This window comes from Eretmochelys imbricata, chromosome 2 (assembly GCF_965152235.1).
Source record: "Eretmochelys imbricata isolate rEreImb1 chromosome 2, rEreImb1.hap1, whole genome shotgun sequence".
Taxonomy (NCBI): Eukaryota; Metazoa; Chordata; order Testudines; family Cheloniidae; genus Eretmochelys; species Eretmochelys imbricata.
In genome coordinates this window covers 64898390-64922138 of record NC_135573.1, presented here as the reverse complement: position 1 = coordinate 64922138, position 23749 = coordinate 64898390, and the positions used below count along the sequence as shown (strand labels likewise).

The 23749-nt window shown below is 39.6% G+C and overlaps 1 protein-coding gene across 1 annotated transcript in view; it reads left to right on the top strand.

The window, feature by feature from the left end:
- The window catches only part of CHD7 (chromodomain helicase DNA binding protein 7), a 117206-nt gene that overhangs the window by 31023 nt on the left and 62434 nt on the right, over window positions 1-23749 (top strand). Inside the window, exon 2 of the mRNA XM_077810226.1 lies at window positions 16299-16729. Coding sequence (XP_077666352.1) covers window positions 16299-16729 — 431 coding nt within the window. The remainder of the gene's footprint in view (window positions 1-16298; window positions 16730-23749) is intronic.

The following is a 23749-nucleotide window of genomic DNA, read 5'->3' as shown; positions in this document are numbered from 1 at the left end:
CCAATCGACAAGGTTTGTTACCCCTTTAAAGAAAGCTGTTAGGTTGGTTTGACACAATTTGTTCTTAACAAATCCTTGCTGACTGTTACTTATCACCTTATTATCTTCTAGGTGTCTGCAAATTGATTATTTAATTATTTGCTCCATTATCTTTCTGGATACTTGAAGTTAAACTGACTGGTCTGTAATTCCTCATGTTGTCCTTGGTCTTCCTCTAGCTTCTAATGTATTTGCAGAATGTTTTCTTGTTACCTTTTATGTCTCTAGCTAGTTTAATCTCATTTTGTGCCTTGGCCTTTCTAATTTTATCCCATCATACCTCCTTGTTTATATGCATCATTTGTAATTTGAGCTAGTTTCCACTTATTGTAGGATTCTTCACTGAGTTTCAGATTATTGAAGATCTCGTGGTTAAGCCAGGGTGGTCTTTTGCCATATTTCCTATCTTTCCTGTGCAGGGGGATAGCTTGGTCTTGTGCCTTTAATGTCTGTCTGAAAAACTGCCAATTGTCTTCAATTGTTTTTTTTTCCCCCCTTAGACTTGTTTCCCAAGGGATCTTACTTACCATCTCTGTGCATTTGTTAAAGTCTGCCTTCTTGAAATACATCTTCTTTATTGTGCTGTTTTCCCTCCAATCATTCATTCGAATCATGAACTCATCATTTCATGATCACTGTCACCCAAGCTTCCTTCCACTTCCAAATTTTCAACCAATTCTTCCCTATTTGTCAAAATGAAATCATAAGTAGTGCGTGTCAGTCACTCACAATGGAATGCACCTGAAGAAGAAAGAGGGAGGTTACTTTGATGCAATCTAGTAAGGGGTCACTATCTGCCCTGGAATTTTTGGTGCCTTAAATGCTATGTTGCTGTGGTTCACAATCCTGACACCAACAGCCAGTATACAAGTATGTAGGTCACATCCTGGTTTCTACCACCCAGTAATACCCGCCCAATCCCAAGTTTCCCTGTAGTATCCAGCCCTCTCACTGAACACTTAAAAACTGTTGCCTGCTTCCTTAAAGAGACAGTAACCAGGCAGCAGGTTAACAAACACTATTTTAATAAAAGCACTGAACTGGCTTATAGTAAAAGTAAAACAAGTTTATTAAACAGTCTTAGGTTTAAGTGAAACAGAGTATAAGGAATAAAGATGATAAAGGGTTACAAGCAAACAAAGTAAAATATGCTTTTAAGGCTAAAAGCAGATTTAACAAACTGGACTCTCTTGTTCAAAGAAGTGTTTCTCAACAAGTCTCTTTTCCAGAATCGCTGACTAGACTCTTTGGCCAAGTCCCTTCATAGAGCTCAAAGTGTTTTTGGTTCCTTTGTCTCCTCTGAAGAAGGATGCCAAAATGGCTTTTTCTCTCTGCCTTTATCTTTCCAGAGTTCAATGACCTTGTTTCAAGAGGCAGGAAGGCTTCCTGAGGATGCAATCTCCATCCCTCACAGAAATTATAAGTGGTCAGCTTCCCCCACTTACTTTTCTCTGGCTTTGTTTACCTTTCATGTAAATGTGCATTTCTTTCTTTGGTCACCCCTTGTTTAATTTACATTGGAGACACATCCACACAGAGGAATGTCGTTCCACCTGTTTGAAACAGGTGTGGCTTAAGCACTGTTTGCCAGATACTTTTTAAGAACATATTTCCAGCACATGTCTGTAAAGATCTTTGTAGGTTTACTATACATAAATCATGAGTATTAATGATCAGTGAGTTATTAGTTTTCAAGTAATATATTTCATGTCACCTTTGGTAATATATCATGGCAGGTGTACTAACTGGCACCGGGGGTGTTCTGAGGGTCGCAGTCACTTACTTTCTTTAACCTTAGTTCTTTGAGATGTGTTGTCCCTATCCATATTCTGTTACCTACTTTGCTTTGTCTCTGCTTTGGCTCTTAACTGTGATTTGCAGCAGAGAAGGAACTGGAGAAGCCCACCCTTTATGCCCCTGGTTCAGAGCACAAGGGGAGAGTGTGCGCAGGCACATGCCAACAGACCTTACTAGCAAGAATCTTCCAGTCTTAGGTGCATGGAGCATATACGTATCTACAGTGGATTACAGATAGGGACCACAAATCTTGAAGAATTCCATTTATGGCAGGTAGGTAAACTCTCCATCTATGCATGAGTAACCTGAATTTATGGATGTCATAGCCCTGGACAAAGATATGGCATATTTATTCTTTTCAGAGGCTGTGGGCGAAGTTGATTGTATTGGGTAGTTTTGTGTTCAAGCTGTGAGTTCTCTTCCCAGTTTGTGCACTCCTTATAGGGTATAAAGGCCTTGAAGAGAATAATAATAATAATCGGTTAGGAAGGGTACAGTTACTAGCACCAGTCGAAAGAGCATGTTTAGAACTTGCGGTCTCCTGGTTTCTGCTGTGCTACAACTTCTCCTAAATCAGTGGTTCCCAAACTTTAACAACCTGTGAACCCCTTTCAATAAAATGTCAAGTCTCGCAAACCCCCTCCTAAAAATGAATATTTCCAGGTATTTTCTCCTTTACTGGAATATAAATTATATAAGTAGTGATCTTAAAAATATAAAATTTGTTTTTATGACATGCTTATTACACATTATTATTAATTATTTATAATTACAGTATTTTTATTACATTATGAACACAGCAACACTCTTCCAAGATCTCACTTTTGTAGCTTGTATCACTTTAAATAAGCCTGTTATAAGACAAGTCTGTTTCATCAAGGAGTATCAGATGTGAAACAGCATGAAGATATTAAGAAGCCAGCTCAGAGTTCCTCCTACATAAGCATTCAGGTCTTGAGTGGACCAGGCAAACAACGCATGTTACAACAAAGCTTAAACTTGTGCTTCATAATTTTAAAAACAATACTAGCTGCCTATTTAATTTTAAAAACAGGAAAAAATATCCACCTCCCTTTCCATTTCTTATAAGGAGTCTTGAAGTTTAAATCTCCTCAGTGTAATAGATCTGCTTAGCTCTTGGAAGTCCAGGGGCTCCAGGCTGCTGGGCCCATGCTGCCCGGGGTCCCTGGGGACAGCTCTGTCTGCCATTTGGGAATTTTCTCCCGAGAACCCCCTGTAACATTTCATGAACCCCAGTTTGGGAACCCCTGTCCTAAATCAATGAGAATTTTGAGGGAATAAAAGAGAAAGTGAAGAATATGTAAATATATTTTGTGTGTGTCACATCCAGGTTTGAGCTCCTTGTATGGAATTCTAAAGTTGAAAAACCAAGGTGGTACACATACAGTGTTCTAGAACGTTGCTGGGTTTTGGCCAAACCAAAAACAAACTAGGTTCTGTTAAATGGGTGGGAAATGGTGTTTTATTTTAGGAAAAAAACAAATGGTTTATAACTCAATCTCATCTGAATTGATTTTCATGAAGACAGCAAAAGGCACTTTCCTGACTGCGGAACTAGCCCTTTGTCAAATTTCAAAATCTTGCTGAAAACCATGAAAATATTAGAGCTGTTCAAAAAAAAACTATAAGAATTTGATGTAATGGAAGTGGTAGGCAACCTTAAATAGGGGTCACTCCTGTTCCTTCTATAAAAATTTATGTGTGCGCACATGAATAAAAACTAGAGGTTCTAAAACAGTGCCCTATCTGTAAAGAGTGTCATGTCAATTATCTCTTCAGCTACATAACACTGGCATTACTATATTTTTAGTTGGTAAACGACCCTCCCTTTTTTTTTTGACCCTTTCAGTGTTGGTAAAATGTTTAATTGCTTTAATAGCTTCAGTTTCATGTGTAGCTCCTACTGGAATGAGTCTTAAGGACATAATTATCCTCTTTAAATCTTAAACTGTCTTTGCCTAACCTCTAATAAAGTTTCATGAGTTGAGGGTAATTAAACTCTGCTGTCAGTAAAGTTAAGTATTTGATTCATTTTGGGAGAAAGGGGAAATTAATAGGCTGTTTCCCTGTTTCTTGGCTACTGTAACAGTGCTGCTATATGCTTACACCTCTGGGGGGGAAGGGTTTTGCTCTTTGTTCATGCAGTGGTTGGTAGGTATGCTTAGTGACAAACTTCATGAAACCTTCTTTGTAGACTGAGCACATTCTATTTTCCTTGGCCCAGTAAACCGGATCCCCATTTGTTACTGCACCAGTAGGTTAATGTATTATTCCTGTGCAGACTTTCTCAAAACCAATCAATTTAGTCGGTCAAAGAACTTAACTCTTAGGATGAAAAGCTAGCAGTGCCCTCCATAGCATGTGATGGCGTGTTCATCTCCCTTGATTCTTACTGGTATTGGGAGCCTCTTCTATAACACTAAAATGTAAAATCAGATAAGCTGAATCTTAACTCAAAATCCTAGAATAAATGATGATTCATTCCATAATATCATTAATACAAATTTTACAATATTCTAAAAATGAATTTTTTGAAACCATTTTATAGACATCCCCTTTATTCTATTGTCTCAACGTGTTGAGCTTCTAAAGTATCTTTTATCTAAGAGGTTCATTTTGTAAACAGTGCATTAATCTTCACAATGCACTGGTCAGGTTGGTGGTATTCCTGTTTTACAGGTGGGGAAACAGCTGTTCAAAAAGGATGACTTCCCCAAAGTGTCAGTCTATGGCAGAATTGGCAATAGAACCCAAATCTCCTGGCCTACCAGTTCTGAGCTTTAACCATTAGATGATGATGCTTTCATTAATGAGCTAGGCCCAAGTGTATACTGTTCTTTCTGAATTATAAGTTCACTAAACAAGCAGCAGTGGCATATCTTCTGACTTTATAATTTCATATGTAGGTATTAATTAAGCAGTTTGTCCCTAACTGTTTGTATGGGGTTGGGAGAAAAGACAGAACATTAGTATATTAAGGGATTTCTAATTTTCAGTGTGTATTAAGTTAATTTCGTTTCCCAATTTCATCCTGAAGTGGGAAGATAAATGGACCTTACTAGTTTATCTTTTTGGACCAACGTTAGTGGCTTGTCTGCTCTGTGTATTGGCATTTGGAGTACTGCTCTGCACTAAGCCTGGTGAAGTTTACAACATGCCACTTAAGATGTGAGTAGGAGAAGTGAACTTTACTGCTAGAGGAGAACCTAAATGAGCAAGGGCAATTCTAAAACACTTTTATAAGTGATCTGAAGCCTTGCTTGATTAAAAAAAATAATTCTTGGGGTATTTATTACTAAATTACCATAACCTGGCTATAAGAGGGTTGAACAAGTCAAGACTGCTAGTTCTTAAGAAGAAAACTAACCGAGGCCTGACTGTGTGGCTACAATGTCATGTCAAGATTATGAATGTGATGCTGAAACTGCCTGCTTCCAACTTAGGCTATACCTTACAGACTGGAACTTCAGTACCTAGCTTGAAAGAACATATTTTTAAGTTGGGGGGAGAAGTAGGAAGGTAGCAAGAAGAATATAATTCTCATCCTTCCAAAAGAGCTTTCTTGTTTCTAGACATAGCTGCAAAAGGGTTCTGATTTTGCTACAGCTACTGGGTTCAGTTTTATACTGAGAGAAATCTTTTGCAACTAAGAGAGAAGCACATGACTTAAGAATTCATCTTTTGTTTATAATATACCATTATTTACAGGAATTATATAGCAAAACAACTTACAGTAGTTCTCAAAACTTGCTTTAAGGTGAATGGGGGCGGGGGGGGGGGGCGGGTTGGGTTTTTTTCTTGTAGCAGCAGCCTAACTCTTGTGTTGAATTTCCCACAAAACTGTCTACTTCAACTCTGCAGTTTTATGTAACATTCCTTCAAAATATTTGTCTGGAGTAATCTCAGTTTGTTATGAGAATTCACCCAGGCAACTTGCATTAGGTTAGCAAAAGTTGCATAGCCAGCACCTGTTGTAAATAAAGTTGAGAGTAAACCTTGTGTTTATGGGTACTCTTGGAATAACCAGAGGATTTTTCTAGTGTTAGGCTCCTTTTTGATCTTGTGTTGGAGCAACTGAAAAGTCCAGCTTACACTATAAGAAAACGGATAACCAAAATCATTTAAAATCAGACCATTGGCTCAGGTCATACTTCAAAGACATGAGATCAAAAGTAATGGTGAGTTAGTTGAGTGTACGTCAGGCTTCCTTTAGTGTGCCCATCCTGTCCCCCGCCTTTTGCTTAATGTGTTTGAGTTCTTTGGGCACAAGTATTGAAAGTGCAGGGTGGAAATTTCATTAGTATGTTTCTTGCCTCTTGGACCATAGATAACTGAAGTACAACCTTTACCATTCTGCTGTAAATTGGTGTCAGGGACTTTCATAGAGGTGACTCTGGGTTAGCTAAGTGGAATCCATTTGAAATAGTACTCTGCTAGCAGGGTGGTGAAGATGTTGAGCTGGGGTCGTTACTGTGATGAATTCTATGCCCAGTTTGTCCCATCATGTGTGGATGGCAGTACAACTAGAGCTGGTAAAATCTGTTAACTTGAGAGGTTTTGACTACTCTGTTCATAGGAAAAACATGTCAAGTTAGTTAGGATGTGCGCATTGCTAGGTTTGTCATGTGTAGAATTCACCCTAAATTCTTTAGCAGTGATCTTACACTGCTATCTTAAGCCAGGAGTCCTCAACACTTTCATACTGTGGATCAGTTCATAATAGAGCTGTTGTTTTGTGGACCATCCCGCATCCCATTTGCAGCTGTATAAAATAGCTGTGGCAACTATAGCAATTGCTTATGTGAAAAAGCAGCTTGGAAAGTAGGTATGTATTCAGCTGTCTTTCGTGTCTGTTTTTGCTGTTCATGTCAATTTCCCCTCCTATCATTCTAATTCTTTCAGTGGCAAGCAAGGAGAGTCAATACAATGTGAGTCAGCTCTCAATCGCCACCACCAAATGCTCAGTGCTTCACAGACCACAATTTAGGAATTATAAAGCCCAGGGGAAAATGACTAATAACTGTTGTCATATGCTGCGGTGTTTAGCCATGTTGGTTCCAGGATATGAGACACAAAAAGTGGGGTGAGGTAATATCTTTTATTGGACGAACTCTGTTGGTGAGAGACACAAACTTTCAAGCTACACAGAGCTCTTCTTCAGGTCTGGGAAAGGTACTCAGTGTCACAGCTAAATACAAGATCGAATAGATAGTTTAGGGGACCATTCAAGGTGAAGTGGCCTGTTAACACTATTTCTTGTTCGAAAGGTGTTAATGAGACATGGCAATGTGTTTCCAGAGTTACAAAATTACAAGATTAATTATTACCCTATCCATTTGTAAAATAGTTTATAATACTATAGCCTTTTCTACAGTGTTTAAAGAAAACGTGGCAACTCTTCAGAATTGTTCTTAAAAAGTTTAACTGTTTTGGCTTTCCCTATATTGCAAAAGGGACCTCCTGAAAAAATTAGTTGAAGCAGATCAAATCAGCTGTCATCCTAGATCCTGAAATATTAACTGTGACAAGTATTTGAGGTCTTATTACTATTGTATCTTGAAAGTGAATGGCAGTGAATGATGCTGTTTTGCCTGAACACTTATATACTATCAAATCTACCCCTGCCCCCAAAAGATCTTGCAGTTAAATTTCGGATGGTGGTTTAGGAGCAGAAGAGCATGGGATGAGAATGAGGAAGGATTATTTGAAGAGATGGGGTGCACAGAGGGATTTAGAGAGGAGAGAATAGTCTTGATGGATGACAGTGAGGCTGTACCCATATTCCAGCACTGGTGCATCTGTACTAGTAGTTGATTAAGACTTTGACTATGGGTGTGTCTGTACTGAAATCAAAGGTGTGATTGCAGCTCATGTAAGCATTCCCATAGTAGGTTTAATCTAACTAGTGCAGATAAAATATGCATGGCATGGCATGCATGACATGGCAACACTGATCCCAGTGTGGGCTCTAGTAATGAGAGTACGTATCGAGGGTTCTGCTCGGGCTTGCGCAGCCTATACTGCTGGATCTACACCACTAATTTTAGCCTCGTTCACTGGATTATAGCTAACATGGGTATGCCTATACCAGCTCCAAGCACACCTTCAATTGCAGGGTTGACAAACATATTGTGGTGAGCCCTGTCTTCTGATTCTTCCAACTTTGCAGCTGGACTACTGCTGTTACTATTTTTCCTAGTGTCGACTAGGCCTGAGCATGTTCCAGATGCAGGGGGCAGCATGAAAGAGAGCCCGAAACCAAGAATGGTATAAGGCAAAGGAATCAGGAGGGTGAAAGTTTTAGGGAGAGCATATGGAGTGAGAGGGGAAGTAAAAGGAAAATGAGGGGATAGATATTTAGGGGAAAAGTCCTATGCGGCCTAGTACAGGTAGGTAAAGATTAGGAGCATGAATTTAATTCAGTAAAAGAGGAGACGCTAATGAAGGGATTCAAAGTGATAGGAATGGGGCATATATTGCATGTGTAGACTTCATCTCCCTGATGACCTTGTCATCGAGCTTGAACCTACTAATAACTAACCTCCATGGCTAGGGCCCTACCAGATTCACAGTCCATTTGGGTTAATTTCTTTAAAATAGTCAATGTCATGATTTCAGATATTTAAATCTGAAATTTCACAATGTTGTAACTGTAGGAGTCCTGATCCAAAAGAGGTTGGGGGAGCTGCAAAGCTATTGTCTTTGTGTGTGGGGGGGGGGGGGCGGGGCGGGGCGGGGGGTGTCATGGAATTGCCATCTTTGCTTCTATGCTGCCTTCAGAGCTGTGTGGATGGAGAGTGGCCGCTGCTGGCTGGGCGCCCAGCTGTTAAGGTAGTGCTGCCATCAGGAGCAGCGCAGAAGTAAGGTATGATATTCCCACCCATATTTCTGTGCTGCTGCCTTCAGAGTTGGGCCTTTTTACCACTCTTGCTTCTGCGCTGCTGCTGCTGGTGGGGCGCTGCCTTCAGATCTGAACACCTGGCACCGATGCTCTCCATCCACCCAGCTCTGAAGGCAGCACAGAAGTAAGGGTGCCAATGCCGCAACCCCCTTTTGGGTCGGGACCCCCAGTTTGAGAAACACTGGTCTACCCCGTGAATTTGTATAGTATAGGGTAAAAGTATACCAAAGACCAGATTTCACAGAGGAGACCAGATTTCACAGTCCGTGATGCATTTTTCACGGCCAAGAATTGGGTAGGGCCCTGGCATTACACAGCTCTATTTTCCAGATGTGTTGCTGCTGTCTCCTGTTGTCTAACCTCTTGCCCCTATCGCCACCTCTTTAAAAAGAGGTCTGAATTCAGTCACTGGATGCTGTCTGCACCTTTCTGAAGAGAATCAGCATATCTGTTTAGATCGGGGTTCTCAAACTGGGGTGTTGCAAGCTGTCAGCCTCCACCCCAAACCCTGCTTTGCTTGCAGCATTTATAATGGTGTTAAGTATATAAAAATGTGTTTTTAATTTATAAGTAGGGGTCACACCCAGAGGCTTGTTATATGAAAGGGGTCACCGGTACAAAAGTTTGAGAACCATGGTTTAGATGGAAGAGATAAAACTTACCAGAATTATACTTGTTATCGAGGAAAAGTTTGCTTAAACTGAAAAGTTTGGATCTGTATCCTATTGTCCCATAAGTTGGGGATGGTGTTGGGAGCAGTTCAGATTTTGGAGTCAGGAAACTAATTGGACATTTCTTCTCATGTTATATGCCATGATTAGCAGATGAGATTCCAAAAGCGTAAATAAAATGTGGTTATCCTAGATGTGCTTCATAGGGTCTGAACGGGTTCCTGGAGTCTAGAAGAGTGCCTGATGCAAATTCAAATGGCGTTTCTCAGCTGTCAAAGTAAATAGGGATTTTTTTAATGCTGGTGTTTATATCTGACAAAGTTAGCTGAGTCACGTCACATACTCTGTTGCTCTTACTGTAGAGCTGAAAATCTCAATATCTCAAGAGGCTCCTCTGCCAGGGAACTGACACCCATCTGCTATCACTTCTTAAGTATAGTTCACGTTGTTTCAATCCTTGTTCAAGCAACAGAAAGATAGTCTCCTTCTTAATTCCTCACCATTTCCTCCCCCTTTTCCCTCACACTAACCCTCATTGGATTAATTCTGCATCCTGTCCATCCTGCCACTTTACATAACAGGCCTCATTTGAGCCATCCATCTTTTCTGAGCAGTGGAAAATGAGTTTGGATTTAAATATGTAAACATCCTTATGCACAAGCTTCTTTACTTTTAATTTATTAAATCTTTTGAGCTTCTAATGTTTGTTTGCAAATTAAAAAATAAATGTGAAATCGGGTGAGATTGTACATATCTGAAGAATTTTCTCAAATGCCATATTTGTATGAAATTTATTCAAATATGGCTGGGCTTTAATTTTATGAAAACATTTTGTTATCAAAGGTAATTTGTTGAGCGTCAAGTTATTTTTTTTAAAAGTTGCATTTTTAAAATCTTTGGGAATCTCCACGTTTGCTCTAATAACAAGATTTTAGCAACGTCCTGCATGGTCATATTGCATGTTAATGACATTGATTAACTGTCAGGCAGTGGAAATTGATGAGAAAATGTCCATAGTAAAATTAAATGGCATTACTGAAGACAGTACTGCTGGTTAGGGAGGTGACTAGACCCAGTAGTCTGTTGTAGGAGTATTAATGTGAGCTCCAGGTTTTTTTCACATGATTAAAACGGGCCATCTGTTCTTTGTTAAATGTTTACAAAAACAGCTTTTCTCTAAAAGATTTAAGGAGATGTGGGTCTAGTAAACACTGCAATATTTCTGAGCACCTTTTTCACCTTATTTCAAAGAGCACCAAAAATAATTTTGCCTGCATATCAAACAGGATTAATACCTATTTGTATTTAATCTTTACTGGTTTCTTTCCTGTGGAAGATTAAATTCTGTACCAAGATGCTAAATTATGGCCTCATTTATTACTAAAAGCAGTTGGGGGGAAATGATTTGTGTTCTGAAGTGTGCAGGTAAGTTTTCAATCTTTTTGTAAATGTATGTAGTACATATCGTTTTGTAATTTTTTATAAACGGAAAACAGGATTCTGTCATTAGAAATTGTGACCCTGTAACTGTAGTTAATCCAATGTAGATTTAAAGATGAAGAACTATTTGAAATAAGTCCCTATGATAGGTTTAAGCCAATATTCACTGGTAATAACCTGTCCTACCTTCCTTCCCTTCTCAACCCTGTTTAAAAAAAAACAAACAATTCAGACAACTGTTCTAGGGTGGAGAAATGCCTCCTTCAAGCTGCCTCTGATCTCTCAGCCTCCTCCCAGATTTGTGCTGCTCCTACACAGCTTCACACTAGGGAGCAATGTGGGGCTGTCAGTCAGGGATATACAGTTTGGTGCAAAAATGTTAACACACAGTGCACAGAAAATTGGACTTAATCACACCCACTTTTGAAAAGTATAATGCTAAAAATTAAAGATCATATTGATATAAAATTTTAAACGAAAACATTTGCAAAGTAAAATGAGACAAAAGTAATACCAAATGAAAACTAATTAGAGCAGACAGGCTGTTTCACTAATGATGCTTTTGAGGTATGTGAATGAAAATTTCTAGCAATATAGAAATATTTGAATGTATAAGGTATTTATTTGGTTGAACTGGGATGCCTATTTTTAATTCTCAATAACCTAGTATTGTGAATAGGAGTTGGTATAACTTTTTTAGATTTTTGGCTTTCCAATTTCATACATAATTTGTGCATGTAATATATAAATTTAAATATTTTAAAGCACCACTTGAGTGAATGTTACATATACGCTTTTTTGAGGTAGTGAGTGGGACTGAAAGAATGTGAAAGTCTACAGGTTAACATTTTACAAAACTTAATTCACTAGTTTTGAGAAGCTCTTAAATGAATGAGATGGGGAACAGTATTTTAAACATTTTAATGTAAAGTCTTGACATGAGGCAGAGAAGTTAAAATTGTGACAGCAATATCCATCAATTTTACATCATAGTACATGGGGAAAGTTGGAGAGAATGTGAGCCTTAACTTCAAATATCCTGGTTTTTACTGGTCTGTTCTAAATAGTTTTTTAATCTTTTGAAAAAAGTCATTCAGGAGATGGAGAGGCAAGGTAAGGCACGGATATTTTTGGATTGCATTAAAAAATGTCATCAAAGCTTGTGTGCGTGCACATTCATTTTGAAATCAGTGGATCAATCCTGTGAACTTTGCTTCACAGGCACACTTCGAAAAGTGGCTAAAATTTAAACATCCTCAGTCTTGTAGTTCATTGAGCAGATACATTGAGAAGACTTTATTGAAACTGTTAATGTTAGTGGCTTGTCTGGCTGCTGGGCATTTTTTTTTTAAATCCTCGTGAATCATTTTTAAAAGAAAAACTTAACTTTGGCTCAAAAGTTAGATCTTTTAAATAAGCTTTTGCAAAACTTAAGATCAATAGAAATGTCTGTTTTTAAAATTCCAACACAGATAGCATTTTTAAACAAGTATTTCCCCTCAGCATTGGAACCAAAACCTGAAGATCTGAATATCTACCAACGAAACTGATTGAATAGAGTTTAATTGTCCAGACTAAGAGCCGTGCTAAAAGCAATCAAGTGGCTTAAACCTAAGCAAGGATATCCAGAAATCTACTATCTAAAGTGTGATTTAAAAGTCTTTGTGACGATATCCGAAGGCAGCAACCTGGAGGAAAGCCTAGGAGGAGTGTTCACCACCCCAGTCTCCTGGGAAAATGGAAAGTAATGGGATTCCTAGCAGATTGCAAAGTAAATGAACAATGGAGGGAAACATTTGAACTACTCATATACCTTACAGGGTTCTAAATTCACTGTATCATTCAGGAAAAGGATCTGAGTGCCATTGTGGGCAGCTGAGTGAAAACCTTGGCTCAAAGTGCAGTTGCAGTTAAACAAGATTTTAGGATGGGTATATAATGGAGAATAATATGGGGACTATTGTAATGCTTTTATGTAAGTTGATGGGGTGTAGCCTAACCTCGAATGCTGTGTGCAGAAATGGTCGCTTATCTTCCCTGCCCAACCCCCCCCCCCTTTGGTAAAATTAGAAGGTTCAAAGATTGATAAGTGAGATTATTCCTTCGTAAAACACTTTGAGAGCTATGGATGAAAAGCACTATATAAGACCTTGGTATTTTTATTATTTTTCAGAAAGGAGATGAATAAGATGAAATGATAAAAGTATATAAAATAATGAATGGTATAGGAAAGGTAGATCAAGGGCTTCTGCTTTTTGTCTCATAACACAAGTACAAGGGGACATTAAATTAAATTAAAAGGTGACAAATTCAAAACTAATAAAAGGAAATATTTTTCACATATGTAATTAAACTGTGGAAATCATTGCTACGTGGTGATACTGAGGCCAGAAATTTTGCAAAGTTTAAAAAAGAGAGATTGGACACTTGTATGGGTAATAACTTATAATAACTATTTGTATGGATAATAGTTATCACTAATGTGAACAGATTTTGGAAGAGATATTTAACCTCATGCTTCAGAGTGGAAGCCAATTTCTTATAGGGATTTAGGAGGAGACTAATGTGCAGGCACATCTGCCTAACTTCAGGTTGTTTGCACCTTCTTCTGAAGTATCTGTTTGTACTGTCAGATACAGGACTATATGGACCACATGAATGATCTGATTTGGTAATTTCCACGTGTCATCCTGGACTATGCTTAGGGAAGCCATGTTTTATATTGGCCTCTATCAGTAAGGTGTCTGATAAATTTGAAACAATCTCACTACTTACCTTCCCATGGCTCAGTGATCCCTGTCTTCCAAAAGGCTGGACCTCAGGAAAAGCCTGGTGTAGGGCTATCTTCCGTCTGGAATCAGGCCTGTCATCTCATTCCCTCATCTTGAGAGTGAACAAAATAAGAAAACAATTCAATGAAACAAAACTCAAAAAGAAATAAGAAAGGAAAACTACACAACGAAATATACAGTTGTAAAAGTAATACAAGGAAAAGCAGTAATATTGCTCCTTACATCCTCAATAGTGTCATAGCAAACTCTGGATCATCGGACTCTGAGCTGATCTAGTAGGAGATCCCATGGGTGTGGAGGGAAGCTAGTTGCATCTGCATTGATAGTGTGAAGGCATAGCAGGACATAACTCCTTGTCTTCACAGCATTTGTGTGGGTAGTTGTGTAGGGCAGAACTATCTAAAGCACTGAGTGGAACAAAGCAAAAACAAGAATAGGTGCAAACAGACATTCTATACTTGCTCCAGAGTTTTGTGCCAGGAACTGTGGGACACATACAGAGGTGGGCAAACTATGGCCCAGGGAACGCATCAGACCCTCCAGACACTTTAATCTGGCCCTTGAGCTCCCGCTGGGGAGTGGGGTCCGGGGCTTGCCCTGCTCTGGCACTCCAGCCGGGGAGCAGGGTCAGGGGCTTGTCCCACTCCACATGGTTTCCAGAAGCAGCAGCATGCCTCCCCTTCAGCTCCTATGTGTGGGGCAGACAGGAGGCTCTGCACACTGCCCCTGCCCCAAGCGCTGCCCCCACAGCTCCCATTGGCCAGGGACCGCAGCCAATGGGAGCTGCGGGGCAGCACCTGCGGACAGGGCAGCACCTAGAGCCGCCTGGCCGCACCTCTGCATAGGAGCCGGAGTGGGGACGTGCTGCTGCTTCTGGAAGCTACTTGAGGTAAGTGCTACCTGTAGCCTGCACCCCGATCCCCTCTCATGCCCCAACCCCCCTACCCCAGCCCTGATCCCCCTCCCACCCACCAAACCCCTCAGTCCTAGCCCGGAGCAGCCTCCTGCGCTCCCAACCCGTCATCCCCAGCCCCACCCCAGAGCCTGCACCCCCAGCCAGATCCCTTGCCTTCACCCCCCCACACACACATCCCAACCCCCTGCGCCAGCAGGAGCCCTCACCCCATCCTGCACCAACCCTCAATTTCATGAGCATTCATGTCCCGCCATACAATTTCCAAACCCAGATGTGACCCTTGGGCCAAAAAGTTTGCCCACCCCGGACATGTACAACACATAGGCAATGCTTTCAAGGAGTGCTGTGTGCGAGCATGGTACACTCAAAACACTGGTACACCCATGGAACATGGTACACTCAGAACAGCATGGATGTTTTTGTATTAGTCCTCCTTTTTGCCCGATCTGCAGAGGATAAGAGTCCATTACTACCCCACCTAGAGAACCATGGCTCTTCAGCGTACACTGTAAAAGATCATGCTCTTAGCTCTGGAGGTCCTCAGTTCAATCCTTGGGATGTTGGTCAAAATGTTGATGTCATGCATGCACTAGTGTGAATGGCACTGATGCAGTTCTCTTGTGTAAATGCACCCTATGATTGTGTCCTATTAATTTTCTAGCTGTATATATAGAAGCCAAAGTTAATACTTATTTTCAGATGACAAAAGTTCCATGTAAGTAACTTACTTTTCCCAGATTACTCATACAAAATAGCTGTTACCAGAATATAGGAAAGTCTTATATAAACAACTTTTTATTTCAGAGATGGACAACTTTAGGATAGCAGAGGGCCATAAAATCCACTAAAAACCCCTTTGGTGGGCGATAAAGAAAACAGCCTCCCTCCCCCAAAAATTAAATATTGAGCCAGGTTGCTGTGGTGCACAGTCTTTTAGTAAAATTGTTACTGCCTCATCAGCACAGTTTATCTGTCCCATGCCTCCCAGCTCGTTACTGCCTACCCATTAATGATTTGGGAGCTGAAAGCCAATGAGGTTTCAGCCAGGGTCTTCACTCTCCACCAAGCATAGGAAGTAACCAGAGCTTAGATGTCATGGGACGGAGTTGGAGCCTGTGTTGAAGGGGAGCAGAGTGGAGGCAGAGATTGGGGTCAGCAGGACCTCATGTTTCAAGTCGTAATGGCACTCAAATTTGGCCTAGCTGGCCCTCCATCATGCCACCATGGAAGGGGCTCTGCTGTTACGCCACCCAGCTTATGCCACTGCCAGCTCCCCTGCCCCCCTCAACTCCCAGCCCCCCAAAATACATTCACCAGCTTCATATGGTCAGGCTAAATAAAACAAGCTGGTTGGCTGGATGAGACCAATGTCTGCCTTATTTTTTCATTTTTAAGTATAAGTGAATTTTATTTGGTTTATGAAATTTTGTTTGTGGATTTATACCTTTTTATATGGCGTTTTTAAGAATAATTTTATACTTGCAATATTCAGTACTTTATAGCTGATCTGCAACAACCTTACCCTCAGCATAGCAATGCTTACAATTATTGTACAATATTTGTTTGAAATGTTACCAATTAACTTCACCTTCTGTTTTCTCTTGTCTCCCTCCTTGACCTCTCAGCCCTAAAATAGAGAGCTTTAAGTAAACAATTTTATGGACAACAAATGTGTGTTTTTATTATGCTATACTAATTTAATGCCTATTTGTATTTCTTAGCATTCTCCATCGGAGCCCTTTGTAGAGAAACCAGTGCCGGATATGACTCAGGTTAGTGGACTGAATACCCAGCTAGTGAAAAATGATGATTACCTGCCACCGATTGAACAGCAGCCTCAGCAAAAGAAGAAGAAAAAGAAAAACAATCACATTCTTGCAGAGGGTCCTAGTAAAGGTTTTGGTAAGGAAGATTTTCCTGGTGGTCTTGACAGCCAGGATCAAACCAGAAACTCATTGGATTGCTCCCAAGAAGAGAAAAAGAAAAAGAAAAAGCCCAAGTCAAAAAAGGAGCTGAAGGATCCTAAAGAACCCAAGGAAAAGAAGGAGCCTAAGGAACCCAAGCCTCCCAAAACCCCCAAGCCTCCCAAAGAGCCAAAGGAAAAGAAAGCAAAAAATACCACACCAAAACCCAAGACCAGCAAAAAGACAAGGTAGGTCAGGAAATACCTCTTTGGGTATTTGTACTGTATGTATTTGTGGGATTTAAAAAAAAAAAAATACAAAAAGAATGGCGGAAATCATGTTGGCTAGGGATTGTACCAATTTTAATTATTTTTCCCTTTTTTAAAAAAAAAAATGGGAGGGGCAAAAAACCCACACAGCCCTAAGTGAAATAGTTATGCTGATACAAAAATTGTAGCCTCTCTAACCCTGTTTCCTCGTAGTTGGAACAGGAGAATTATCTCCACTTGGCTTCGTGATCCCTTTTAGGATCAGGGTTAAAATCCTAGTAGGCCATATAAGAGAGATCAAATCGCAGTACTGTACAGTCATTCCAAAGCAAACCCTCCTTCCCTCCCCAAAAAAAAATCACGAGTACAAATGTTCACTGAGAAAACTGAGGGGAAAAATATTAAAACTGATTTTTTCATTTGTATCTAAAATTTCTTACAACTGTTCTGAACCTGTTCCAAACATCTGAATCTGTTTTTCAAGATGTGGCTAATGTTAGAAAATATATAACTTCCAGATGGAAGCACAGCCAGACCTGGTTAATCCAAATCAGTTTGCAGAATCCATTTGTATTAAGATTAAAAACAATTTTGATTAACAAATCTGATTTGCATGTATTCTGCAAGGTTGGTTACTGTTTAATTCTTTCTAATACAGATATATGGATAAATGAAGCTCAGATAGTATGGACTTCTAGTAAGAATGAAAGGTTAGTCGGGTAGATAGCAAAACTAGTGTTTATTGAAGAATCTGTGTAAATAGGCAGGGTGAAGTGTTTTGTAAAAGCTTTCGCAAAAAGAAAAGGAGGACTTGTGGCACCTTAGAGACTAACAAATTTATTTGAGCATAAGCTTTCGTGAGCTACAGCTCACTTCATCGGCATCCGAAAGCTCATGCTCAAATAAATTTGTTAGTCTCTAAGGTGCCACATGTCGTCCTTTTCTTTTTGTGAATACAGACTAACACGGTTGCTACTCTGAAACCTGTAAAAGCTTTATTAGCTTTTCAGTACAGTTGAACCTACTTATAATTTACAAAAAAAATTTATTACTGTAGTTTAATGTTCAGGTACATGTTACTGAATCTAGGTAGTGGACTGAACAGCTTTCCCACTGTAGTCTTTTGAAACTAGAGTACTGTATCAGCTAAATGAAAAGATTAGTTTGCCTGGGGACAGGATATTCATATTTTTGGGGTTTTGCGAAGTTTTTTTGCCTTTTTTTAAAGGCCACAAAGGGAAGGGACTATTTTATGATTATCTAATTCAGCCTCTCACCATAACACAGGTCTCACCCAGCCATTTCTACATCAAGAACTGAAAAACTTGAGATTTATTAAAAAAAAACAAAAAAAAAACAACTTCTCATTGCAAACCTTTTCAGCTAGGTTCTATGAATATAGTTTCTACAGACAGTCTTTCAGAATTTAATAATGTTTAACAAACCAAGGTTAGAAAGAACTTGGTTCCAAAATATATGTAGTTTCCTATGAATTGGGATTGACATCAGGCCTCAACATTTGAGATGCCACATAACCCAGGGTGATAAGTCTGTGCAGGGTCACACCAAGTGAAGTCATGGGACCACACTTTGCGGGCAGGGGAGTGGACTCTCCTTTCAGGAAACAGAGCTGCTCTCTTGCATGCCTGGGGGGGGGGGGGGGGGGGGAAGGAAAGGCTTTATTCTTTTTCCTCCTACCTTTGCAGTATCCCTTGCAATTGGATGGGTGAATTTTGTAATACTTCTCATAGTTGCAAAGTTATGTTCTTACCACTCTTTGGGAAACATGTACATGGGATCATGAACAACACTTGCAGCCTCTTACCCCAATAGGCAAGACTGTTTAAGAAAAGTGTACTTGCCCAGTCAGTCACAGCCTTGATTCATTATTGCCAAATGTACTTTTCAAGTCCAGATTCACTTCAGTCTATCTGCTTTGATAGCTTCAGTATCTGGGAGGTAAACATTGTCAAAGAACCTGCTGACTTAGGAAGGGTAACAGATTGCTAAGGAATATGACTTCTGTGAAAGATATTTGCCTGCTTTTGCCACGCAATGCCACCGACTGGGAAATCTGTCCAGTAACATTTGTAATTGAATCAAAGTTTTAAGTAAATCAACAGGCTAAACCAATAATCTGTTGAGCCACAGTGCTTCAGCTGGTCAGAGGAATCTTAAGTGATGCATCTTGATCTTGCTATAGTGCTTCCTCACTAGGAAGGCTATAACATCACAATAGCAGAGATGACTAAAATGGATGCACCTAGATGTAAATTGAGTGGCAAAGGATAATTACGTAAATCGAATATGTGGTGCTGAAGGTGATGGGGTGTTTTGGCTATGTTAGTGCTCGTTATATTATCATAGTAGCTTGCTTCTAGGCATTGGATTACAGTAGTGGCAATTTTGCGTTTGGAAAGTTCTGTGATACTGGTTACTTTCAATCTCTAATAAACTAACTTGAGTTTATGTAAAAAGCCATTTTCTTAGCGGATGGGATAAGTGTTTGAAATGAGAGAGAATTCAGAGACCATCAGAGGTGTCTCTCTACATACAACATATGAGGCATTTCCATTATTCAAATTCGGTTGGAAAAGGGTAACCCCTTTTACTGGATCGTTCAAAAAGTATTGCTACATAGATAGTACACAGACAGAGGCAGAAACTGCCACTGAAGTGAAAGGATGAAAAAATAAATTGAATTCAATTATAAAATGGGCAATATATACTAAAGTAGCAGATTATTCTAATCAATATGCATACTTTTATTAAAACAGCACATCAGAATTAACTAGCCATGTAATCCTCTTATCGACCATGAAAGTATAGAAAAATCTTGGAATCGTCCCTCCTCCTTTCTTTGGAGTAAACCTTGAAGAAATGTGTAAACTGCCGGGTAGAGATACACCTTAATCACATGGTGAACAAAACAGATGAATAACAGAAGAAGTTGACTTTTGTAGTGCTCATGTGAAATACATTTCCAGTGACATCCCAGAAATCTAGGAAACTTCAAAATACTTCAAAAGTGAATTTCATTGTACAGTTGGTACTTTTGGAAAGCAAATCCATGGACTAGGATGGCATGGTTTAACTTCCTGTGGCTGTTAGCGTGACCCTACAAGCAATAGTAAAAGGAGGCTGGAAGAAATGAAGGGAAAAAAAATCTTTCTCTCTATAAATCAGTTCAAGATCACTGTAGCCATATAATATTTTTGAGAGATTTCAAAATTTTGGGCCCTGAGTACAGATAAGATAGTATCCAAAAACATTCTTTCAGTATATTAACTACATGTGTGCCAAGGATTATGTGGGTCACTAAAGTCTGCCAATTTTCCTTTTAGTAACCTGGGCTACCAGACTGAAAGAAATTTGTTCTTCCCTGCTGCCATTGTTTCTATTAGTTATTTCAACTGAATATAAAACATCTAAAAAGCTTTTGGTTTTTCTAAAAGCTTTTAGAAAATGTTTCACTATATCCCTGGTTGTACAGAAATTTTGTCAGTGCCAGCATTTGGGGGAGAGGGAGTAGTAAGTTTTGTCTGTCTCTGTGTCTTCAGGAAAACGTCCATTAGTTTTGAGGAAGATGGGGAAATGTACACTTCTGAAATGCCCAGAATCTACTCCTAACGTCCATGCAGCTCTCCTTAAAGCTGTCACTTAAGGTGCAGTCTACATTATGTATGAGAGTCAGATTACTTGGTTATTACATGGTTGTTTGTGACCTAGTTACAATGTGGTTAACACTTCTAGTGTGGGGACTTTAACCTAAATGCAAGGTTTTAGTCCAGTTATGGGACACAGGCCCATTCATAACCAATATCTTGAGCCGGGCACAGGATAACCATGTTGTAACAAAGCCCCCGGCTCTTTATATTTGTATTGCAAAACAGCCCTCTGCAAGGGACACAATTAAGTTTGGCAAAAAGAAAAGGAGGACTTGTGGCACCTTAGAGACCAACAAATTTATTTGAGCATAAGCTTTCGTGAGCTACAGCTCACTTCATCGGATGCATTCAGTATGCATCCGATGAAGTGAGCTGTAGCTCACGAAAGCTTATGCTCAAATAAATTTGTTGGTCTCTAAGGTGCCACAAGTCCTCCTTTTCTTTTTGCGGATACAGACTAACACGGCTGCTACCTGAAACCTGTAATTAAGTTTGGGAGGATTTGTGTGTTAAAGCCTTCTCTCTACCTGTTATCAAGAGGACTAAACCTAAGCAAAACGCTATAACAAAGATGGAGTCTAGGGCAGCATCTCGCTTGGTGAATAAAAGGAACCATTGGCTTTTTTTCACCCTCAGAGCTCTTGGACCCTGCTGGGGGAACTCTTGTCTTTTGTATCACCTTGACTAGTGAGTGTTTACTAAATTCTGAATTACTGTGTATATCCAAGTAATTACCTTCTGGAATGAAGCTCCTCTCTCCTTCCTGCAGTCCAAAGCTACTGGAATGGGGTGGTGGTAATGCAACATTCTCGTCTACAGAGGATGGAAGCAGACTTCCATCTCCACCAGAAATGGGAGAGAGGATCATTCATCCCTGCAGGGCATTCTGATGTGTCTTCTGCTTGCAGCACATAAGCAGAGCACTAGTCGCGAGACTCATCCACTTTCCTTGAGTGCATGCCTGCAGTGCTCTGGGTTGGCATGGCGCTCCCCTACTCTGTTGTCAGGTGGACTGGGGAGCAGAACTCAACTGGGGAGCAGGGTTGTTTGCTGAATTCATTTTTGCAGGGCAAGTGCTTGCATATTAATTTTTTCAGGTTTTCCCTTTATTGCAGGGTTCATTTTAGAAATTTGTCTGTGGGCTAGTGTCCCACAAATGAAAAAAGAAAGATCTGAATCTTAACCATAGGATTTATTTATTTGGATTTTTGGACAACAATAAGAGTACCCATCCAATATTTTGGTCAACCTTGACACTCTTTTAAATTACACTAATGAATAAACAGACCAGTTAGTAATCCCTGAGTAGATTAAATAACCCAGCAACAGTACGTTTATAACAGAACTAGTTGACCTCCCTGCTCAATCCTTTGGAGCCTGCCACGCTGTTTTTTTGATACTTTCAAGTCGCATGATTCAGCAATCCCAGTTTGTGATGCATTGACCTGGCTCTTCTGGTGATGGTTTATTGTCTGACTTACAAAAAGCACTATTTTGTTGGGATACATATTGTCTCCAACTTCAGTTCTTTCTTCCTGTTGTCATGCTTTTCTTCTCTTGCTGTCATTCTTTTATTATTGTTGTCCCCCATTGCCATTCTGATGACTGTGCTGCTAGTGATTTTATTTGGGACAGTATGGTATGCTGCCTTAAGGAATAAGAACATTCAACACAAAGTTAGTATTGGATACTGGATTCCGAATCATGTAATCTGAAATGATGCCTGGTGGTATATAGGCTTTAAATAAAAAGGCTATTTTTAAGAGCAAATTCTGATGATTTATTTATTATTATTTTTTAAACTGTGCCAGGTTGATGCATTCTGTTTGGTGTCTGGAACCACTTGGCCTGTGAGGCCTTGTGCCTATGACCTAAATACTGTATGTACAAGTAGCCTATCTCATTATCTTGAATTTATTCCAAAAATTTAGGAAATACCATCCTGTACATACTGATATTTAATACAGGCACCTAAGGTATCAAAGTCAGTTTTTAGATGTCTAACATAGGTTTTAGATACCTAAATTTGTATTTAGGCACCTAACTTTATGTACCTACATCTAAAAATTGAGCCCTAAATACCTGAACTATCTAAACTCTGAATGGGGTGTTTTTTATTAGCAGGTGGATTTAACTAGTTAGGTAGAAAAGCAGGTTGTAAGGGATCCACTTAGCAGTTATGAACATTAGAGCTGATTTGTTAAACATGGAGAGGAAAGCAAGATTGTTGACAGCTTCAGGAAGTGTTTGTTTCAACCCACCAGGTGAAGTCACATCCCAGTGGGCCTACAGCATGACTATAGTATGGATGCAAATCCTCACCCAGTTTAGAGATTGAGCCTTGTTGCTTTTGTAGTTTCCTTCACCCTTTCTCTTCTAAATGATGTAGTGGATAAATAGATTTTAAAAAATAATTGTAATTATTGAACAATGGAATCTGCAATTTACTTGTTCATTAAAGCCAAATATAGGACTTGTAGAAAAATTGCTGTCATGAAGCAATTTAGATTTTTCCCCCCACGTGAATAGTACTTTTATATGTACCTGCTTTGCAGCAGACCTGGCATGAGGATGATTTGAAATCCTGTCCAAATTACTTAGTACGTATCTCCTGTTACTAAGAGAGACTTGGGGGAGTTGAAGCACAGCTTGTATATATAGGTCATAAAAGGCACATATGAAGGTGTTTAGCTCACACCCTCTACTGTTACTAAGAGGGGAAGGTCTAATAGAGTTCAGAAAGAAATCTTTGTGTAGTTAAATCTGCTACAAGTACCTCACTTGGATGCATATTCTTTGTCTGAATCTTCCTGTGTGATAAGCATTTGGAGATGCTGTATGACTTGAACAAATTTGTGAACATTCCATAGAGCATTCTTAGGAAGGGCAGACAGAGGATCATTAGCACTTTCTTGCCTTTCAGCAAATTGATATTTTACCAAACCTGGGCTATGCTGTTCTTCAGGACATTAAGGCTGTTATTCATATGTGATAGTGCACCCAGGGCACAGTAACTACTACTAAATTAAATTGTATGTTTTGCTCTGATTTATAGAGGTCACCAGTGAAAAGTACTAGCCTGTCAACTTACTTTACCTGGCAATGGTTCAACTCCCTGACAAGCTTACCTTTGATTTAAACAAATTTGAGAAATATGTAAAGTTTTGGAAGCAGTTTTGCACTGATTTGATAAAAGAAACCACAAAACGCTGCAGCGCAGGTGTTGAGAATGTTTGAAAGCTGATTGAGAGAAGCAGATGGCTTTAGTCAGTGGCATCCAGCCAAAAGAGCAGGTGCTGGTCATGTGACCACTGGTTACCAGGGTAATCTG